This window comes from Micropterus salmoides, unplaced genomic scaffold (genome assembly GCF_014851395.1).
Source record: "Micropterus salmoides isolate LMB-PRFRI ecotype aquatic unplaced genomic scaffold, ASM1485139v1 Ms_hic_scaffold_18, whole genome shotgun sequence".
Classification (NCBI taxonomy): Eukaryota; Metazoa; Chordata; class Actinopteri; order Centrarchiformes; family Centrarchidae; genus Micropterus; species Micropterus salmoides.
The window spans coordinates 15,332,600-15,353,135 of record NW_024040928.1 but is presented as its reverse complement, the minus strand read 5'-3'; the positions used below and the strand labels follow the sequence as shown (position 1 = coordinate 15,353,135).

Here is a 20,536-nt window from a genome sequence, read left to right as displayed (position 1 = left end):
TGTTTTATTGAAATCATTTGTGGAGGTAGCTAAATGTATCCAGTGATTCACAACACAAAAGCAAAGATGGTCCTCCCCCCCCTTAGGTCTACTATCCTGTCGATAAGCTCGTGACCTCTTGATTTTGTCTTGCGAGCCAGGGTATGTAATCTTGTCCTTTATCTTCCCTGCGGTCCATTTGTGTTTTTGTTTATCTTTTTTTGTTTTCTTCTTCTTTATAAAGTGGGTTGGCAAACAAAGAATAGGTGCTTTACCGCCACCAACTGCTCCTTTGTGTTAGAACAGTCGTGTACAAAAATATGGCGGCCGCTACCCAGAATGCAATGCGCCATGACGCAATTGCCCATTCTCTATTGGACTAGAGGGACCACTACTATAAACACATCTAGAGTCCCTGCGAGAGAAGAAGTCGTTGTTTTTCGCCAAGTTTGAGGATCTTTTGCGGCTGTTTTATTTTATTATTTCTTTTACGCTTTTTGTGCTCCGTGAAAAACTCTGAAAACAGACAGAAAACTTGGGAGACGAGGCAGCCCCACGACAAAGTTTGCAACTTTTTGTTCTGAAAGTTGCGCTCATATGATGTTTTTTCTCCACATGGGAACTTGAACGTATTTAAAAGTAAAAACTACATACGGATTATCTGTTTGCTGTGAGCTTCAACGCCGTCGAGCGACTTTCTCCAGCGGGGAGCAGAAAACGACATGTAGCGCAGGATCAAGGGTGAGTTGTCTTGCAAAAAAAGAAATAAATAAATCTTCACCAGGAGACTTTTGCTATCCTCTCTATTGTTTCAAAAACGTCCGGACAGTCAAAGACAGTTAAAGTCAAAATCAGCCGTGTTAAAATGTAATGTAGGCCAAATGGCTTGGCCACGTAGGGGATCCCAAATATTTTCATGCTGAGCCCCCACCCCTGTCCTCCACCAGATAACACAAAGCTTACATTACAATACAGACAGAGCCCCAAATCCTCCTCTCAAGCTTGATAATATGTGGGTTAGTGTTGTTGGGTGTGATTTCATAGGGAACTGGAGAACTGAATTAGGTGACACCTCTAATCAGAGCAGCCTGCAATATTAAGCAGAGTTAATGAGGTAAAATTGAAGTGACTTTTCTACACGATCCCCAGGATCCAGTTTGGATATCTTTCAGGGAGACAATAGCCTATTTAAATTGGCACATGCTTGTTAGATCCTGCTCTTATTAATGATGTTATTACACCTTGAAATGACATTTACACTGGAAACCAGCTGCTGACTTTAGTGGAGAATGCATGAAGTCATCTAGGTAGAGACAGCGAGTGATAGCTGCCCTTACATTACATTACAGTCTTACATGATGGGTTAAATGGTCTGGGAAGACTTGGTGTGTGTGCTTCTACGATGATGTCATTATCACGTTGTTGTTGAAGTGTTTGCCATGCTCTCACCCTGTGCCCACATTGTGCATACATGTTTGTGTGAGTGTATGTAAAAGATGTGTTTGGACATGCACCTTGGACTGCCAGCATTACTGTAAAACAGGGGAGAGTTCAGTAAAAGGCAAATATAGCATAGCTGCAGGAGGCGTAGGCCGTGTACACACACATACACACACACACACACACACACACACACACACACACACATCTGGCTGTCTTTATAAGCTCAAAGGCATGCCGTGTAAATTATATGGTGCCAGAGCAAGTGGCTTGGGATTCACAGCATTTTAAATCCTCCACTAGTGTTTTAAAAGGACCAAAAGTCAGAGTAAGCTCCATCCATGCTTCTCATCACGTATGGTCAGGCTTGTTTGGACACAAGAGAGAGGGGTTCAATATGTAATCTATGTTTCTGATTACTTGCTTAAATGCGGTGCCATTTTCTGCCCTTTGCATCCTTCTGTCATATTTGGAAACAAAAGGAAAATTTCTAGTCGTCCTGAAATGTTAGGGCCAAGTCCCAAAGGCATGTTTTGTTTAAGGTCAGCATGGTGTAATCATAAAAGGTGTTTACTGCATAATGTGAGCCTACATGTAAAAGGAAATGTGGCTATTGTTTGCATAGCCAGTGGCCATTTGAGTCTAAAGGACATTTGATTGCTATGTGGGGTCAAACACACCTGTAATTTTGGTCAAGTGCTCATGCTGTAGCAAAGGAATAGGAGGAGGGTGAAAAAGTTGTTGCTATAGCAGTTTACCTTAACGCCAAGAAATGTATACGCATCTTTTAGTTCTGTTGTTATTCTGCCAAAACGCTTGAAACAGTGGAAACGGCAATGACCTCTTTCTGTTTCTTAAAATTTGAATGAATGGATGCTGGGATGTAAAAGAAGGCTGTCTAAATGAATGGTAAAAAGGCATCTTCTAACTAAAACCTCACAAGATTTTACAAATATCCTTTCTGAATTATAGATTTATCGTACTTTATATAATGCGTTAATTAACGTGGTTTAGCATGTTAGGAGATATGCTTTAGTGTTGAAACAATCAATTACTTTTTTGACACAGAGAATATTAGGCAGCAAAACATTCAGTAATTGATTTATCTTAACGAGCCATTTGTCAAGCAAAAGTGCAAGATTTTCTGCTTTCATCAGTGTATAGGTTTTTGACTGCTGGTCGGACAAAACCAGTGACTTGAAGTGTGATGGGCACTTTTCACTGTTTTCTTTTGAAAAAACAAAAACAAATAAATTGCTAGTAGTTGCAGCCCTAAATATAATTATTCCAATTAATTAAAATTATGCTAATATGAAACAGTATAAAATAGATGTTGGGTTTATGTACAGTATGTGAGCAGTAACTTGTGTGCGATGTGAGTACTGTGCTCTCTGGCAGACAACAACAGAGCACGCTGCGACCTGCCCAACTCTCCCACACTCCACCTTTAGGCACCTTCCAGGTGCTACGGGGGTGTTGTCAATCACTGCTGCCCCCCTCTTCCACCACGGCAGGTCAGACCCCTCTCCCTCTGATCATTCCAAAAGTTTAGACACGTGACTTTTCCCGTGATGTGACCCTAATATGGGCCTAGGTGTGCATGTAATGCACACATTTTTAGGGTATTTTGTGAAGAAGTGTGTATCTGATTCATCCCACTTCTAATAGAAGATCAAGCAGAGACATTTTCCATTTGATCTCAAGTTTAAAATGTGTGAATTTTCTTTCCTTGCAGCCATTATTATGTGTGTTAGAGACAGCCGGATGTAAGCAGTAGCAAACCCAAAGTGTTGCTACTTTCATAGGCCTGTAAACTCAGTGCTATTTGAGGTCCCCGTCAGTGTTAGTGCCTTAAGGTTCAGCTGTGAGAAAACACTCCGTGGCTTTTTAGTGATTGAGCATGTGTGTGCAGAGTTGTATTTGTGTGTATGGTTGTGTAAGTGTGATGGGGTTCCCAGGAGGGAGGGGACCTTGGAAAATGTGAACAGCACTGTGGCTTGGCTGGAACAGAAGTGGTGGCCGACGGCTGGTGGTCCCAGGTTTCTGTTGTTGAGGTGGAAAGCCGCCACGATCAGCCTCACAGTCCGTGTTTACTCACCCCTTCCCTCCGTCCTGACCAACTGTACCAACATGATAAGAGCCCTAGAAACGCCGGTGTCACGTATCTTCTTCCCTTTCTGCCATGTTCTCCGTATTTCCTGGCTTATCTGAAGCCTTTGCTTTCTCAGTCAGATGCTGGGAATCATTAGCTCTTTGTGTGCATTTAGAAGATGCGCACACACACACACTCTCACTGCACTTTTTCTTTCAGTCATATCTCCAAACTCTCCGTGTCATCAATCCCCAGATTTAACTGCCACAGGATGAGTCGGCAGTGCTATGTCATTGTTGGTTTAGAAAACCAGTCTCTGGCCAATGTTGAGCTGTATCCCTCTTTGATCCTCCCCCTCTTCATGTTCAATTGACAGTGTTTAGATGGCCATGCCAGCATGTTACACTGGGCATTCCCTATCTACTACTGTCAACCATGGCACAGCCTATGAACACACATTTCTATTTGTGCTGGGAAAATCACATGACCATTGTTTGGAGCACAGATCGAGTTTGCTGTTTTCCCAGTACTCCAAACTTAGTAGTCTAGATCTGATAATCTGTGTTTTAAAATTGGAGTTTATTTTGTGATATGTGTCTGTGGGGACTGTTGCCCTTGTACACTATCATGTCTCATACTTCTGTCCACAGTCAAAAATCTGTCCAAACAATAACTCAAACAAGTTTTAAAAATTAGTATTTGTAAGAAAGTACATTTAGCTGCTGCTGCAAGACATTTGGATGCATGAACTCCACCTTGCTCAACACTCAGATTTGGAGTGCTAAAACTGTGATACTAAAATGTGGACAGATGTCTTTCATTGCACAGGATGGTACAAAGAATTTGCAATACACATAGCATGTGGGGCATGCACCAAGCCTTGAATCAGGAGAATTAGGAGGTGGGAATCTGCTCTCTTTAAAAAAAAAAAAATGAGTGTAGCTTTTTACAATACTCCCCAAGTTGAACCCTATGATCTGTGCAAAAGTGTGTGTTTGACAGAGAGAGGGGGAGACGGGGAAGGACAGGGAGTGTGTGTGACGGTATAAACCCACAGACAAGATTCCCTGTCTGTATGTCACCTCTGTGCGAACACTCTGTCACCGTCCCTGTGCTCCCATATAGTAGAAAGAACGCATGCATACATGTGTGTGTCTTTGTCTCAGAGATGGAACAAGAGAGAGAGGGGAGGGGGAAAAAAATTGCTTGGAAAGTGAAAAAGCAGATGCGCTTGTTAGAAACACACTGTCTGGCAGCCTGGCTCCACCATCTGCTTGCAGCTGCTAATGTTTGTGTGTGACAGACAGTATGTTTGTGCGTGTCTGTGTGCAGGACAATATGTAAGAAAGCATCCAGTGTATTCCTTAATGTATATTAAGGTTCATTCCTTAAGAAGAAACAAAGGCAATGTTTCCTGTGTTTCTTTTAAGAATGAAAGTACACACACATGCACCATCCTCTGGGTCAGATAGAAACACACACAGCCAACGTGTCATGAACTTTTTTTGGCTTCTGAAGGTGGGGGCGTGACAGAAAAGGTTTGAGAACCACTGCTTTACTGTGTGTGCTTGTTTCATGCAGCAGAATACTCCTTGTGTTTTTACTGCCTAGTGAATTGGGCAGCAAGGTTCGGGTGGATGAAGTCTGATCTAGGGTCAGCTCACAGTAGCTGGTGTTACTCACATAGACTTTGGCTGTATGTGTCCAGGAATGTGTGTGGACTTAATCAGGGCTGTGTTTTCCCAAAACATCTCACTGCTGAACTTGTCTTAGCTCCACAAGCCAGTAGTGTTACAGTTAATGGTGGTGAGGCAGGTTGGAGGACCCAAACGCAGGACGCAAGGCAGAGAGGTACAGTTCAAAAGGTGATTTATTTAACAAACACCAACAATGACCGGACAAAGACTGAAGAGAAACACCAAACATATATACACCAGGGACTAACGAGCAGGGCGGGAGTACACAGGTGACAGACATGAGGCTAACGAGACCAGGCAGGCAGAGAGAGAGCAGGGGAACAGAGAGACTGACATGCAAAGGGGTAACAGACACAACACAGGTTACTGAACACTAAACACAGGCCATATCACAAGATGTAACAGATTAGAAATAAACAAACTAACTCAGACACGAGCAGACTAAACTAAAATAATGCAGACAAGGAACCTGAAGTAAATACCAAAACATGAACCAAGGCACAGGACTGGGAACAAAGACAAAGAACTAAAACACAGGACCAAGAGCGAAGATAAAAGACAAGACATAAACTACTAAGGAACAAGGAGGAACAATAGAAACAGGCAAATAGAAGGACACATGAAACAATGGCAATAAAACTACAACTCATAACAAGTAGGGCAAAAAAGGATCAAAGTCCTAAGAAGATTTTGGGAAACATCAGACCAAATCTGGCTGCTTTGGATCAGACGTTGTAATCACACAGGCCCTTTTAAATCAGCATAATAGTATTTACAAATTCTTATGTTTTAGCTCTGCTTGGAGTAACAGATAGCTTTAGTCCCCGGACAGGACAACACAGCAAGTGACAAAGTTCGTAGTCACGAAAAGTGATTTAATAATGTAATTTTCACTATTGTACCTGTAAAGATTGGCAACTCTTATTTAGAAAATACCCAAAATGTACTGCTTCCAGACTCTCAAATAGGGCTGGGCAATAAAACAATAATGATAATTATCGCAATATAATTTTCCTCAATAACAACATAATAAATGTTCAAAAAAGAGGAAAAAAGAGGCCTGAAAAAAGATTAACTAATCATATTTGTTGAAAAAGATAATAGTTTTGAATGTTCTAACTCAGACTTGAGAAGTGATCCACTGTTTGGCATCAAGTGTTTGTCACATTCTGACTATAAAGATAAGTTTAACCACATAATTAACCATCTGGTTTCTTCAATTTTCACTCAGGAGCAAAAATCAGCCTTTAAACCTGAAAGAAATAATGATTTGACGTATATCGTGATAATTATTTATATATATTGATAAAACATCTTCTTGGGCAAAAAGGAAATTATGATGGACATCACTAGTATTTTTTGACATTGTTATTGACCAAACGATTAATTGAGAGAATAATTGGCACATAGTGGAGAGATTCTTCCACATGCAACAGTACATTACATTTACATTTATTCATTTTAGCTGACGCTTTTATCCAAAGCGACTTACAATTGCTATACATGTCGGAGGTCGCACGCCTCAGGAGCAACTAGGGGTTAAGTGTCTTGCTCAGGGACATATTGGTGTCTCACAGTGCATTTGGTCTCTCACACCAAAGGCCTGTGTCTTATCCACTGCACGATTACCACCCAACATTAGCAGGGCTATTCGGAAAAAGCAGAGCACTATTTGGAAATATTATTAGTTTCCATTGTCAGAGCAAGCATCCTGAGCACACAGCCTGTAAAATACTACTTGATTTTGCACTCCTACTACTTGATCCAGGACTGGTTTAGGCTCGTAGACCAAACTGTAAAAAGAGTACACTGGAGGAAGAGCAGTTACGAGCTGTGAAGCACTTAACCCGTTTGTTTTGCTACAGCGCTCATGTGTAACAGCAGGGGAGTAGGTAGGTGGTGTTTCAGACAGAGACAAGTGACAGAGATCAGATTGATTGAGTTACACTTGCGTCCTCAGCTCTTGGCGGCCTGTGTCTAATGGTCTTAGCAGTAGGCGACAAAGTGCTGTTTTGTTCCCGCTATTGTGTGGATGCGAAGCACTACGTGAGACAGGCTGCCCTGAGAGCAAGAGAGACGGAGAACACACAGCACCCAGACCAGCAGCTCTGTTGCTGTGCAGATGCTTGGGAATAGTTAATTTTACAACTTGTAGTTGTACTAATAATGTAAAAGTAATTATTAAAATAAATAAATTAAAATTAAACATTTTAGGTGTTCATTATGCTTTTCTGTGGTGTTTGGCCTACAGATGAGCAACAGTCTGGTTGTGGTTTTGTTGTGCAATGCTGCCAGGCTGGCTGCGGTGTTTATCAATAGCTTGTTTTGGTTTGGTGATAATTCTCAGGTGGCCACTGTGTGCGCTGAATCCACTCCTGAGTGGGTAGGGAGGTGACTGGCAGCAAAACAATGACTCACTATTTGATGATAAATTCAGAGGAACTGGGATTAATGAAGCAGCATTGTTCTTATACTGCAGCGTAGAGCATGATAAGGTCGTATTGTTTTTTTGTTTTAATCGTGTTTGGCTGCTAGGGGCCCTTGTCCACCAAAGCGTTTTTTTCTGACGTGATTGCAATGGGAGCGCCACGATTTTGCAAGCTGGTAAAAACGGCAGCAGCCTGAGCGTTTTTTCCGCACTGGGTGCTGAGCGTTTTTTTTCCGGTCGGCGAGAGTTGAAAAATTTTCAACTTTGGGAAAAACTCCTGGAGCAGCTGGCGCTTTCAGCTGGCAAAAAAACACTTTGGTGGACACGATCCCTTAATCCCGTTTGGCTGCTAAGGGCCCGTTTTTGCCCGCTGAAAACACCAGCTGCTGTTCTGAAAATGCCCAGCAGGGAGCGATAGCGAGTGTTTTTGAGGCGCAGCGTTTTTTCTGACTGCTTTGGTTGCTATGATACATTTGTTGCAAGTAGTTCTACCTAACTTTACTGGATGTAAAAATGTCAACACAGAGTAGAGGACTTGCTCTGGCCCTTGCTCTGTGTGAAGGGAAAGCTGAAGCAGGTAAAGAGAGAGGACGGACTCACCGTATGTGGGTTCATGACATTCTGTGGGCGAGGAAACATCTCGGCGAGTACCACCGTTTACTCCAAGAGCTGAGGTTCGACGTTTTTGCAAATTGTATCTTGTGTAACGACTTGCTGGAGTGTTAACTTCCCAGTAAAGAGCAGGACAGATCTAATAAAGTTAGCCAAACTGGCTTCCACACAGTGGGGAAATACTACACAGTGGATGTGGTAGCCGTGCACATGGCTTTTTTTAAAGTAAGCTAACATACTAATTTTGTTAACCCAGTTAGTTAGTGAAATGCTATTTGGATTCTTGCTCCTAGCAAGTAACGCTGGGTTCTACTGTTGGTAGTAAGCTAGATAGCTGGACATGCTACTGCAGCTTACATTGGAGCAGATGAACACAATTTAATCCATCCCTTACACGTTTGCTCTTGTATTTTGGGGTTTTCGAAAAGTCTAAAAGAAAAGATCACTAGGGCTGCAGCTCATGATGATTATAGTACTTCAAGCGTCTGTAGATTATTTAACGAGTCAACGATCTTTTAAGAAGTACTTTTGCTTGGCAACAGCGGCACCACCAGTTAACTGTGGTCACTGGCAGAACACCAGGTGCTTTCTGATCAGGTGCCGTTGTGCTGTTGCCGAGGCGACATAAGTTTTGTTTTACAATGGACGGACTGTGACATTACAGAGTTGTTGTTTTCTTTAGCTTGAAATAATCCCATACTTTGGACACTTTCTTCTTTGTCCCTTACTGTTTTCTCTCTCTTCCTCCACTTTGAAAACAGCGCCATCATAATCACGTTGTGTTCACAGCGTAAGTACGATGTACGACGAAGCCTCGATGCAAAGAATTTGTGTCGATGCATTTTAGTAATTGATTTAATTGATGATCGTTTCAGCCCTAAAGATCACCACTCAAACTCTTTAAACACTAAATTGGTCTTACTGCAAAATCATGCACAGCAATATGGCATTTGCAGAAATCCAAAGCTTGACACCGGCCTGGCCTGCATTTTCAAGCGTATATTTTTCTTTTTGTGGCCATGAATGGTCAGTCAGCATGTTAGAAACTACTTTCCCTGATGAGTGACTTTTCAGATCACCAGCTACGCATATTTCCAGATGCTGGGAATCAATCACCCGTCTTTGTCTAAATTTGTCATGTTGACATTTTGTGACGCAAAAGCTCAAATATGCGTGATAAAAACTGAATCTGACACCAAGCTGACGGAGCACACAGCACTGTTTGCCTGTCTAACTGCATATGGGAGCACATACACGACTTTATCAATGTAGTGTTCAGTTAAATGTTTGCAGGTCTGTGAGATCAGACTTATCATTTCTAATTTCATATAGTCACAATGCATCTACAAACAGTGCGGATTAATGATGTACTTGTGGTAATGTGGTTTAAGCACACACTGGAAATAAGAATTTATTTACCTTTTTGCCCCTCGCCAAACCAGCCTAGGGGGATGAAGAAAAAGCACAACAAAAGATGGGAAGGGCTTCGTATATATTTAGTCAAAGCTTGCTACCCTGAAAAAGAAAAATAACCCTCTTCCCTCAGTTTTCCCTCTCGTTTTCTCCATGCCACAAAATTATAATGTGCAAATTCATAAACGTATATGCTGTTTTTGCACGCTGGAAATAAACACGACGGTCGGGAGAGAATGTTACTGCAGCGCTGTAGCGGCGTTGGAGCAGCGTTCTTTGTGTCGAGGAGTGGGTTCGGTCCCAAGCTATTGTCTTTCTGGCTTTACTCAACCACACACTCCCAACCCATGCCACTGATTACTAGTTTAGAGTTGCGCTAACTGCTGTCTGGTCCTTTGGCTAACCTCTGAAGAACCTGGTGGGTGTGTGTGTGTGAGTGATCCTGTGTGTGTGTGTGTGTATGTTTGTGGTGTTCCCTGTTCATGCATGTCTATGTTTGTACACTACACAGTGAAAGTATGTGTCTTTATATGTGTGTGTTTATCTCTGTCTGTTGTTGACAGTGATCTCTGTGTGATTGGGAACACTTCTTGAGGCATTTTCAGGGAGGTTTACCGTCAACCTGTGATGTCACTTCCCCTAAGCCCGTGCCAGAGGGGAGGGTCAGAGGGGCTGTGGTTCTGGTCATGTGATGGCTGGGGTCACGGTGGCCACATACCCCAAAGCAAAAGCTGATCTACTCACCCATTGTAGCCTAGTTATTCACTTGCTGTGGCTTTCTCACTCCGTGTGTGTGTGTGTGTGTGTGTGTGTGTGTCCAATAAACAAAACACATGAATAACATGATGCCACATTACAGTGAGCTGTCTCGGATGGATTCAGGAGTATGGAATGTGTTGCGCCTCCCAAAGGGGCACGGCTGTTACAAAAGACGAGCGTGAAGCAAGTGTTTCGTACCAAACAACACGGCTGTAAGTCAGCAGTTTGGAGCTTCTTGCCCTCTTTCATTCAAGTCCTCCCTCCCCTTTGTCTTTCTCTCCCGCTCATCCAGCCTTGTCACACACACACACACACACACACACTCGCACGCACACACACTTTCGTTCCTTGTGGTGCATACTTGTGTCAGGTGTGCTCTGTTTTTCCAGTCAGGGTAGAGAGGAATCTGGGCCCGGATCCAAGCTGACTATCAAGAGCACATTGGCAGAGCCCAGGACAAGAAGCAACACATCCACTCCATCCTTACTCCTCCTCCCCTCTTCCCCCCCTCTCTTGATCACTGGAGCATTGTCGTGCCATATTTTGGTTTTTTCACTCTTCTGTTTGTGTGTTTTCTCCTACTTAATGCATTTTCATGAAGTTTTTTGTAATGGGTTTGCCAGTGTTGCCCATGTTTCTCTGTGGAGGGAGAGGTTGTCCATTCCCTGCTTAGGTGTGGAGCCTTTTCTTTTTGGTTTTGTGTTCTGGTTCCTGTCTAACAAGGCTACAAAGTTGCCACCACCCTTGAAATCACACTGCTTTCAGCTATTTCAGCTAATTCCCGTTGACAACACCATCATTATTCTAAAAGAAATCCCTTGGTGGCTAAATCACTGACATCTTCAAAAGTTAAAGCTGAGTTTTAAGTAGCCCGACTGAATTTATCTAGTTTAATTTGTCAGGTTTAGTTTTAACTTGGGTGAAAAGTTTTTTAGGTTTGCCTCTCAGTGTTGTGCGAGATTATACAGTATACTACAGGTGTGACTATATATACTAAGTATACTTATTTTTGTGTGTGTCGTGCCCTACTTCAAAGCTCTTCCTCCCCACATCAACACATGAAAGCTAGGAACTGATGACTAACCCTTCCTCATAATATTGCACTTAATTAGTATTGACATGAGTTCACGTTTTCGGTTTTGTGGCAGTAGCTGACAAAAAAGTGTGTGTATGGGGAAGCACATGTGCCCCTGCCGCATGTGCGTGTGATTACGCTACTACACTGTACGCTACAATGTCTGGCACTGTGCTGCTGTCGGGCAGAGAGAGGGAGAGGGGAGATAAAAAGGAAAGGAAAGGCCTCCCACACAGCCAGATATGAGACTTAGAAGCTCCATTAGTTCCTCAAAGCCAGCTGCCGGGTTGAGAGGGATATCTGCGCTCGGCTGTTTGATGTCCATTCATCCATAGCCTTACATCTCGATGCCGGGCTGGAGAGTGCACAGCTGCCATAACTATAGGATAAAGCTGTCTGCTACCGACGATTCCTGCCTCTGCTAACATCGTAGTGACACCACCACCGCTGCAGTTATCGCTGATGATTCTGACAACCTCGTCTATTTTTTGTTTCTGCTTGTGTACGGGAGGTAGGCAGGACGATCATCTGGGAGCATATGGTGTGGGAGGGTTTGATAGGAAGAATGTTTACTGATTAGAGCACCATGTAGTTTTTGTATCAATTGTGACAGAATCCACTAAACTATCTGTAGATATTTTTCAAGAGTTCCTTGTTATTGACTAATCTGCCTCTTTTTCACCTCTCCCTACAGCACCCGTTCATGCTCTTCCTCTTCCTCATTGTCCTCCTCCTCCTCACCGGACATCTTTGGGAATGGGCCAGCGCCTTGCCAGGGTGCATCTTTCCACCCGGTGGTGTGGCTGGCGCCGTGCGAGAGTGAGGAGGGCAGCGGCCAGGTCATAGAGCCCGCCCACCCCTCGCGCCGCTTGCGTGGTCCAAAGTGACTTTTGACCTTTGACTCAGTTGTGACCTACAGCCAGCCATGCCCTTCCGGCTGAAGCTGCGGCGCACGCGGCGCTACAACGTCCTGAGCAAGAACTACTTTGTGACACGAATTCGCCTGCTGGACAGCAATGTGATTGAATGCACTCTGTCAGTGGAGAGTACGGGACAAGAATGTCTGGAGGCAGTGGCCCAAAGGCTGGAGCTACGGGAGGTGCGGAGAAGTCTTTTATTATGTGACCCTTGTACATGCTCATGTCATATGTCGACTTATAGGATTTTTTTTTTGTCCTTGATCTATGTTAAAAGCAAACTGTACTTTTTTTTTCATGTTATTGAAGCTTTATTTAAATGTTCATGGATGTCTCTGTATCAATTCTTTAATCGCATAAAGGCAAGATAAGGAACTGCCAATGTTGCAGATCAATGTATCAAGGTTTTAATGATGAGTTTTAGTATTGCGCTGTTTCACTGTACCAGGAAACGAAGGGACACATTGAATTATTGTAATTTGAGGGCATACAAACTGTAAAGATATTGAATGTCTATATAAAATATCTTCGATAGTCAGTTTCAACAAAATTTGTATTGGTAAGGGTTGGTAAAATGGAAAAAAATCACTGCGTTTGTACATTTATCTCATGAGATTGGACTTTTTGTGATATAGTAAATTTTCAGAAGAATCAACAGAGGAACTGATAATGGATAAAAAGATTGCAGACAGTGCCGTAACCCTAACCCGCTGGGAGAGCTACCATGGTGTGAACTGCATGGCATAATGTCTGACAACAGACACATTCATATCATCCCACGGTACATATTGTCATATTCACCCACCGCTTGGTGATTACCCATATCAAGCAAACGCAGAACATAATAAGTAAAACACTTTCACACATTTATGAATGCACTGTCAGATTGCGTGTGTGATCGCCACGCGTCTCTCCCCACACCCTGTGAGTGTCTGCCTGCCCTCTGCTGTCTCTCTCCTGCGGGGTCCTTGTCTGTCTCTAATGAAGCGTGGCTACCTCTGCCCTCTTTTCACTGCAGAAGATAGAGATACTGCTATTCCCTCCCCATCCCACTTCACCCCTCCTTTTCTCTCTGTTTTCGCTCCTCCCTTGTCTTCTGTTCCCTAATTTCCTTCATCAAGATTTAACCGCCGCCTTGCTCTTTACTCACACAGGTGGACTCATTGCAAACTAGATGTATGTTGCTTTGCACAACGGGGTGTGTGTTGTTTGTAATATGGAGTTGTTTTTGAGTTTGACAGGGGCAGCTTGCTCACAGATCAGAGAAAGAATGTGTCTAGTTGATGACTGATTGAGTTTGATGACTATGTGTCTGCGCCTGCTGGAGCTGCTGACAGTGAGAGAGAGAGAGAGAGAGAGAGAAAGGGGGCGGTGTACTTGTGCGTACTCACATAGTGTTGTGGTATTTACCGGGTGTCAGCGATGTTATAAATAAGGTGGTGTGACGCCTCAGCTTAAACGGCTGTCTGCCTGCATGGATGCCCGCATGCTATTTCAGGACAAAGTTTGTATGTGTCCATCTAAATTTCTTTTCTTTATTTCCTGTACCTGAGGCCTTGAGTGTGTGCCTATTCATGTGTGGAAGAAGTGTGCGCGTGTGCCCTTGCAGCTGCAGCTTGGAGCTTTACGACTTTTCATTACAGTAGAGTTAAACTACACAGTGTGCTTACCTCTTTGTGACACCAATGACACGCACACACACACACACACGCACGCACACACACGCGCGCGCTCAAAACAGCATGTTTCAAATAAACTCTTACAGAGAAGTTTACACATTTAAATTGGTTGATCATATGAAATTAGAAGGCCTGTATTGATGAATGTTGTTTTGCTGTTGACACAGCTGAATTGTGTTCCTTTCTCAAATAGTATGAATCTCCAGATAAAACATGGGCAATAGAGTTAGTTTTCATTTTAATTTGGTGAGATAGGATCATTGCCTATTTCTTTTCTCCCAGGGAAATCTTGCTGGCAATGGGTCTGGTCTCCTATTTATTTTTAATAGAGTTATGCTGCTGACGTCAAAGGTTTGATCAGATTTGAAAGAGAGATATGTGCTTGTTGTATTTCAGCTGCTTATTAATCTCCTCTCTGCTGTGCTCTGTTGTCTCAATGTATTTCTCAACTAATTTCCTATTTCCCCTACTTAACCCAGTCCTCTCCATCCCTACAAACCCCTATTTCCCATCGCAATACCGCCATTTCCTCCATCTCCCTCTGGTCTCTCTAAAGTCATTTCTTCCGGCTCTTTGTTTCTCTCTATCCAGCTTACATACCTTAATTGGCTTCTACCTTATCCCACCTCCACTCTCATTTCCTTTCCTTTCCTTCGTATCCAGTTTCCTTTGCCTTCATCTCCCTTCCTCGACCTTGTGCGCCACACTGACCCTCCCTTCGTCTCTTTCCTGGATCCAGACCCATTACTTCGGGCTGTGGTTCCAAGGAAAGAACCAAGCCCCGGCCCATCGCTGGGTGGAGCTGGAGAAACCCCTCAAGAAGCAGCTGGACAAGTTTGGCAATGAGCCACTGCTCTTCTTCGGAGTTATGTTCTACGTGCCGAGTGTTTCCCGGCTGGAGCAAGAAGCCACCAGGTAAACAATCTCCAAACACCACCATATGTCCAACTGTCAGACACTCACATACCAGTTATGCTCCATGCTGTTAATTTATATACACGTATACACTTATAATTTCTTTACACTTATATTCACCGCAACAACAAGGGCACTGCGTCCTAATTGTCTTTGATGTAAACAGTCAGCAAAACATTGCCTCTTCTTCCATGTGACTTACTGAAGATCAGAAACAGTCTACATCATCTGTGCTCCTCTATAAAGTTGAACTCGTAACATTAGTAAATTGGTCTGTTGACAATGTGGCGGCTCTCTGCCTTGCTTATTATTTTACTTTCATGTGTGTAATGTTGAATAGTGTAAATATACCCTTTCATGTTCCATGTAGCCAGCGTGGAAAGGGAACAGTTTGTTCATTTCACAATGTGTTTTAGTAGAAATACAACAGAATTGGTCTAAAGTGTCCACGGAGGTGGACATTTTCAAACAACACGTGCATATTATCATTGAACATATAGGTATAAACGCAACCTAAAATGTGTGCATGTCTGAATTGCTGCCCACATTTCTGATTTGTTCAGAGATGTGCCCACTGATGGCTGTGTCTGCAGTCTGCTGATCAGAGAGGCTGTTTAGACCAGGCATTAACACGCACTTTGGGTGGTCCGATCACAAGTGGACAGCTCCAAAGTACGTCAGTTCATGCCTGGCATTAGAATGCATCTCCACATGTGTGTCTTGACTAAGCCGGCAGATTCAAGTGCGGGGCTGTCATCACCCAAATTAGCTAACTAGCATGGATGAGATTGACATCCACGAGGTTGATGTCATTTAGTACCACAGGATGTGTGTTTTGTAAGTATGTGCGTGTGAGAGACGGTGGGAATTAGTGCGTTAGCTAGCTGTGAAAAGGGCATCCAGGGGTCAGTGTGTAGTGGACAGTCCGACATCTCACATTCCTTCTCACACTCACACACACAGACATGTACTCCGCAGGTCTGCCTCGCACTGAGCTGGTGAATTTGCGGCTTCTGCTTTCGCTGGATGTGGGAAAGGTCGATTGCTGGTCACAGCTTGACGTTTTGACGCTAGAGTTAATTTGAAGGTGTGAGTATGTGTGAGTCATTAATACTGTTGAATTTCCTCAGTATGTTTGTGGGCCAGGACTTGAAAATATTGAAATCATTATCGTATCAGTGACTGGCCTGATACACAATCAATGTGTGTGTGATGGAACGAGACCATAGTGTGTGTGTCAGGTTCATTATACAGAAGCCAGGATCTGCTCTGGTAAATGGATGGTATTCCAGGAAACCCCTGCAGGCTTTTGTGTGTGTATGTGTGTGTGTGTGTGTGCGTGTACGGGGGTTATGTGGTTGACGGGGTTATGATGGGGCCTTAGGGACAATTTAGGGAACAATGGTCGCCTTTTTCACTCAAGCCGCCTCTCTTTCTCTTACAATTCCTGTACATAGTGTCACCACTACTCCTTTATTTTTTTTTATCATGAGCAGATCCCCACATCACTCTAGTCCCACATTTTTAATCTCTTTCTCTTGGCCCCTAGTCCTCCTTTTTTTTCTCTCCCTCTTTCTCCTTTTCTGTTAGTCAGGAATGTTGGCACAGCCGTCCAGCGTAGGAGGCGGACCACACATTCCTCTCAGCAGAAGTGCTGGGGGTAAAGGGGGTGGGGGATGTCTGGTTTACAAAACACACGCACACACACTCACACTCTCTCACCTCACACACCTCACACGCTCCCCCAAGAATCCTCTCAGAAGCCAGCTGCAGCCCTGTCAGAAGAGTTAGTCACAATACACCACATTGTAAGAACATACATGCTCCCCGAGGCAAGCTTTTCTAAAAGCCCCCTCCCTTTTTTTTTTTCTTGTATGAACTTTTTTGATGAAGTTCAAAACACTTTTTTTCCTTTTACTACCTAGCCCTAATCAAGGGTTTACCAAGTATTTAAAAGCATGCTTTGCTCTTATAGTGTCATTACTTTCCTTTGAGGACATGATAACAGTTAGAACTGGCAGCCCTCTTGTGGAAATGTAGATCATTTATTGACTTTGTTGATTTGGGTGAGATCCAGAGATGCAGAATTTTGTTTTTTTCTTCACACCTGGTCTGAAAAAGGTGGGGGGAGGGAAGAATGACAAAAAGGACAAAGAATGACAAAGAGTAAGACAAGTGGGGACAGAGAAAATAGAAGTTTAGCAGCAAGACTTGTACCTAGTTGTTTATGTGGGTTTAGCTCGCTGCCCACATGTGTTTTTGCTGGAACGTACACATATATATATATATATGCGTCCACATAGAAAAGTACGTTTGTGCATATGTTGTAAAAACAGAGTAGGAGTGAGTGGATTTGGTTTTTGGGCCATTGGTGCTCTGATTTACTGTCACAAAACCCTTTTTGGAGGACAGTTACTTTTTGAATAAAAATGTCACATCCCACTTTCTGACCTTAAAACATATGTAATTAAATTTGTTACCAACTGAGATGTAGGTCATTGGTTTAAAATGTATGTTCTGTTCATTTTAACAGGAATTAGCTTGTCAGAAAAGAATTACAGATTACAAGGTTTTATAAACAAATTCATTGTAACATGTTGACAGAAACCAGAAACAGAGAGTCTACAGAGTGTTGACTGGCTCCTCGGAGTAAATAAGATTTACTGACAAAGTAATGTGAGTTTTATAATGTGGTCAGGTCTTTTGAAGTTCAGAGTTTGACTGATGTGTAACCTGATACGAGATCTCCCTCTCTTCCAGTCCATCCATTCATCTGTTTCTCCTTCCCTCGCTTCCTCCCTCCATGCAGCTGTGAAAATTACCCAGAGCATGACGCTAAAGTATGTTTGTGTGTGTCTGTGTGTGTGAGCACGCACACTGGCTACATATTCACACCATTAATCCAGTTATCAAGCAATTAAGGCAGTAATGTAAGAAAGTTGGGGCCCACGTAAACACCGCTCTCTGTTGTGTTAATGTAATTGTGCTCATAGTTGCAGTTATTGCTGTGAGATACACTAAGTGGAGATCTCCATATATAGTCAGATAAAGTAATTGTAAAAACTTAAAACACGTTAGAGTTTTAAATCATGTATTGCAACACACGTCTCAATCCTATTGTGTGAAAATTTATATAAAAGATATTTTTGCTGTCACGATACTTTGCTCTGTTTCTGCCCTTGTTTCTTGTTTCCCCAGAGATTCTCTAAAATACAAACAAACTTTCTGTGATTGCCGTGGCATCCTCCTTACCAAGTGTTTTGTTTTTCTGCAGATAGATTTGTACATGCTCTACAGTGGTGAAGCTAATAAAAGACAGCACCTCACAGCTTGGGTTTGTAGCAATATTCACACCAAGATGGCCACAAGGATAAACCAAAGTAGCAAAAGATTAGGTTTGTAGTTGGAACACTGGAGGACAACCCTTGACTTTGTGCATTTTCAGCCAGAATGGTCCCTCAGGCCGCCCATGTAAACACATAAATCAGCGTAATACTAATAATATTTTGGTGCGTGGGACTACCTAGTTTTATTTGTTTAGAGAAGGAATGACTACTCTTTGTGTGTGTGTGTGTGTGTGTGTGTGTGTGTGTGTGTGTGTGTGCGCGTGGGTAGGTGGTGTGCGTGGGTATGTGTCCATTATTTGTTGCACTGTGTTTGACCCCTTAACTGCTTTTTGTACTAATCCTATACTACCTCTTGTATTTCACTCACTTGTAACTAGATATCCTGGACCAGCTCTTTCTGTTTCCTTTCTGAAAATCTTTGTATTTTTACCCATTTTACTACACACACACATCTTGCAGAAGGTGTGTGTGGTTGACGCCTTCTGTTCTCGCTGATATGATGGGGGGAGGGGCAAAATGGCCCAGAGAGAGAAAGTGAGGATCTCAAACAGAGAGCTGTTGACCGGAGCAAGGCCAGCTGGCCTCAGCAGCCCCCAAGGCTAACAGCACCAAGAGCCTTGAAATCCTAGCTTTGTTCAGCTAGTTATCACTAACACACATACACATTCATACACACACACAGACACACATACAGCTGTACTCTGTTGTGCCCCTTGCTGATTCAACACATTTCAAAGTGAAATCCTCCTGCCTCCCACACAAGCAGTCTGGACCCGTCCAGGGTTGAGGGGGTGGTCAGGGTCATACCACTACAGAGGTGGAGGCATATGTACACACATTCATGCATGCATGCACATATGCTCGCAGGCTTGTTGTCCGGGCCTCTTGGACATCTGGCAGCATGTCTTCAGCAGGGCTTGAACATGCGTGGGCATATAAAGGGCTCTTTGTGCCTGTGCGGCTGCCTGGAGTGCCAGCAGAGCACTCTGTCATGGTGGAAGTCACAAGTAACTCTTAGTAAGGAAAGCCCTACCTCATGTCTGTGTATGTATATTCACCTGTTATTACCGCACAGTGATGTCATTCTGACATACGCGCCAGGTGTGTGCCACCATAATGACGTCTTTGTGGACACGTATGTGTAGGCTTATGAGTAATAGTTCATGTGGCCTGAACATGATTACACTGTAAGATGTGAAAAAATGTGTTTTTTGTGTATTTCTTCATGTAATATTCTTTCTATGATTTTATTTACCCTTTTAAAGACTCTCCATTTAAATGACATGTTCTCCCAAATTACATAAACGTGTTTTCTCACTTACGTCTGTTTGTATCTGGCCATGCAGATGGTTTTTGTTTTTATTCGCCCAGGTTTTTTGAGATGTGCGTCTGAGATTTTTGCTCCCATCCCAGTACAATAAAGGCAAATGGAATTTTATTTGTTGTACTGACAGCACTGAAAAATTACTTATAGCAATATGTCTGACATTCACATTGTGTTCTGTAGATCATCCGTAGTGGTGGGGACACTGTTCCTGAAAAGTTGTGTATTTTTTAAATGTAATTTCCATTATTGAACTTAATTAATTGAACTGACTTAAATGTGCACTAATGGACAATAAACAATAAACCATTTTAAACCAACATTATGAATCTCCTAATGACCTAAGAAAAACCCATTTACACATCTTGTGTTTAAATGTCTACAAACTGACAGTTCAGCCATCAGCTCTGTATACTTAAGTGGTTATACTGTAATTATCAAGAACAAAGTGAGTAAGAAGTAAGCCGAAATAAGCAATGAAAAACATAGACAAAAATGTTTCACTTCATCATTTATCTTGCCAGTAAACCGGAGCATTGGCCGCTTAATAGTAACGTTGAAAAATCCCACACCTTGCAGAAATGTCATTTTGCTATATGATGTGCTTTGTATCTTCAGATAAATGGCAAAAATGACAGAAACAAGAGCTGGAACAATGCTTTACTTAATATATACAGTATGTTCAAGTTTTTCAATAAACATGAATGAATATCTAAACCAGGTGATTACCTGCATGAACATATTATATTTATCACCCTTTATCATAACATATTTATGATAAAGGGGAGTGCTCTTCAAGACTTGATGAAACCTTTCAGAATATCAATCAACACCTCGTAGTTCATCTTAGCAACTTAGT

General features: G+C 42.7%; 1 protein-coding gene across 3 annotated transcripts in view; it reads left to right on the top strand.

Annotated features, from left to right (window-relative positions):
- The first annotated feature begins 364 nt into the window (after positions 1 to 364).
- Positions 365 to 20,536, top strand: part of LOC119908430 (tyrosine-protein phosphatase non-receptor type 14-like) — a 38,961-nt gene continuing 18,789 nt past the window's right edge. For 2 of the 3 annotated variants that reach the window (XR_005445267.1, XM_038726111.1), the window contains exons 1-3: positions 365 to 720; positions 12,190 to 12,594; positions 14,831 to 15,006. Coding sequence is in view for 2 of the 3 variants with exons in the window: in XM_038726111.1 (XP_038582039.1) it covers positions 12,421 to 12,594; positions 14,831 to 15,006 (350 nt within the window). In the remaining variant the exon portion in view is untranslated. Of the gene's footprint in view, positions 721 to 11,790; positions 12,007 to 12,189; positions 12,595 to 14,830; positions 15,007 to 20,536 lie in introns of those variants that run through there. The other variant, XM_038726112.1, reaches the window with a different exon arrangement.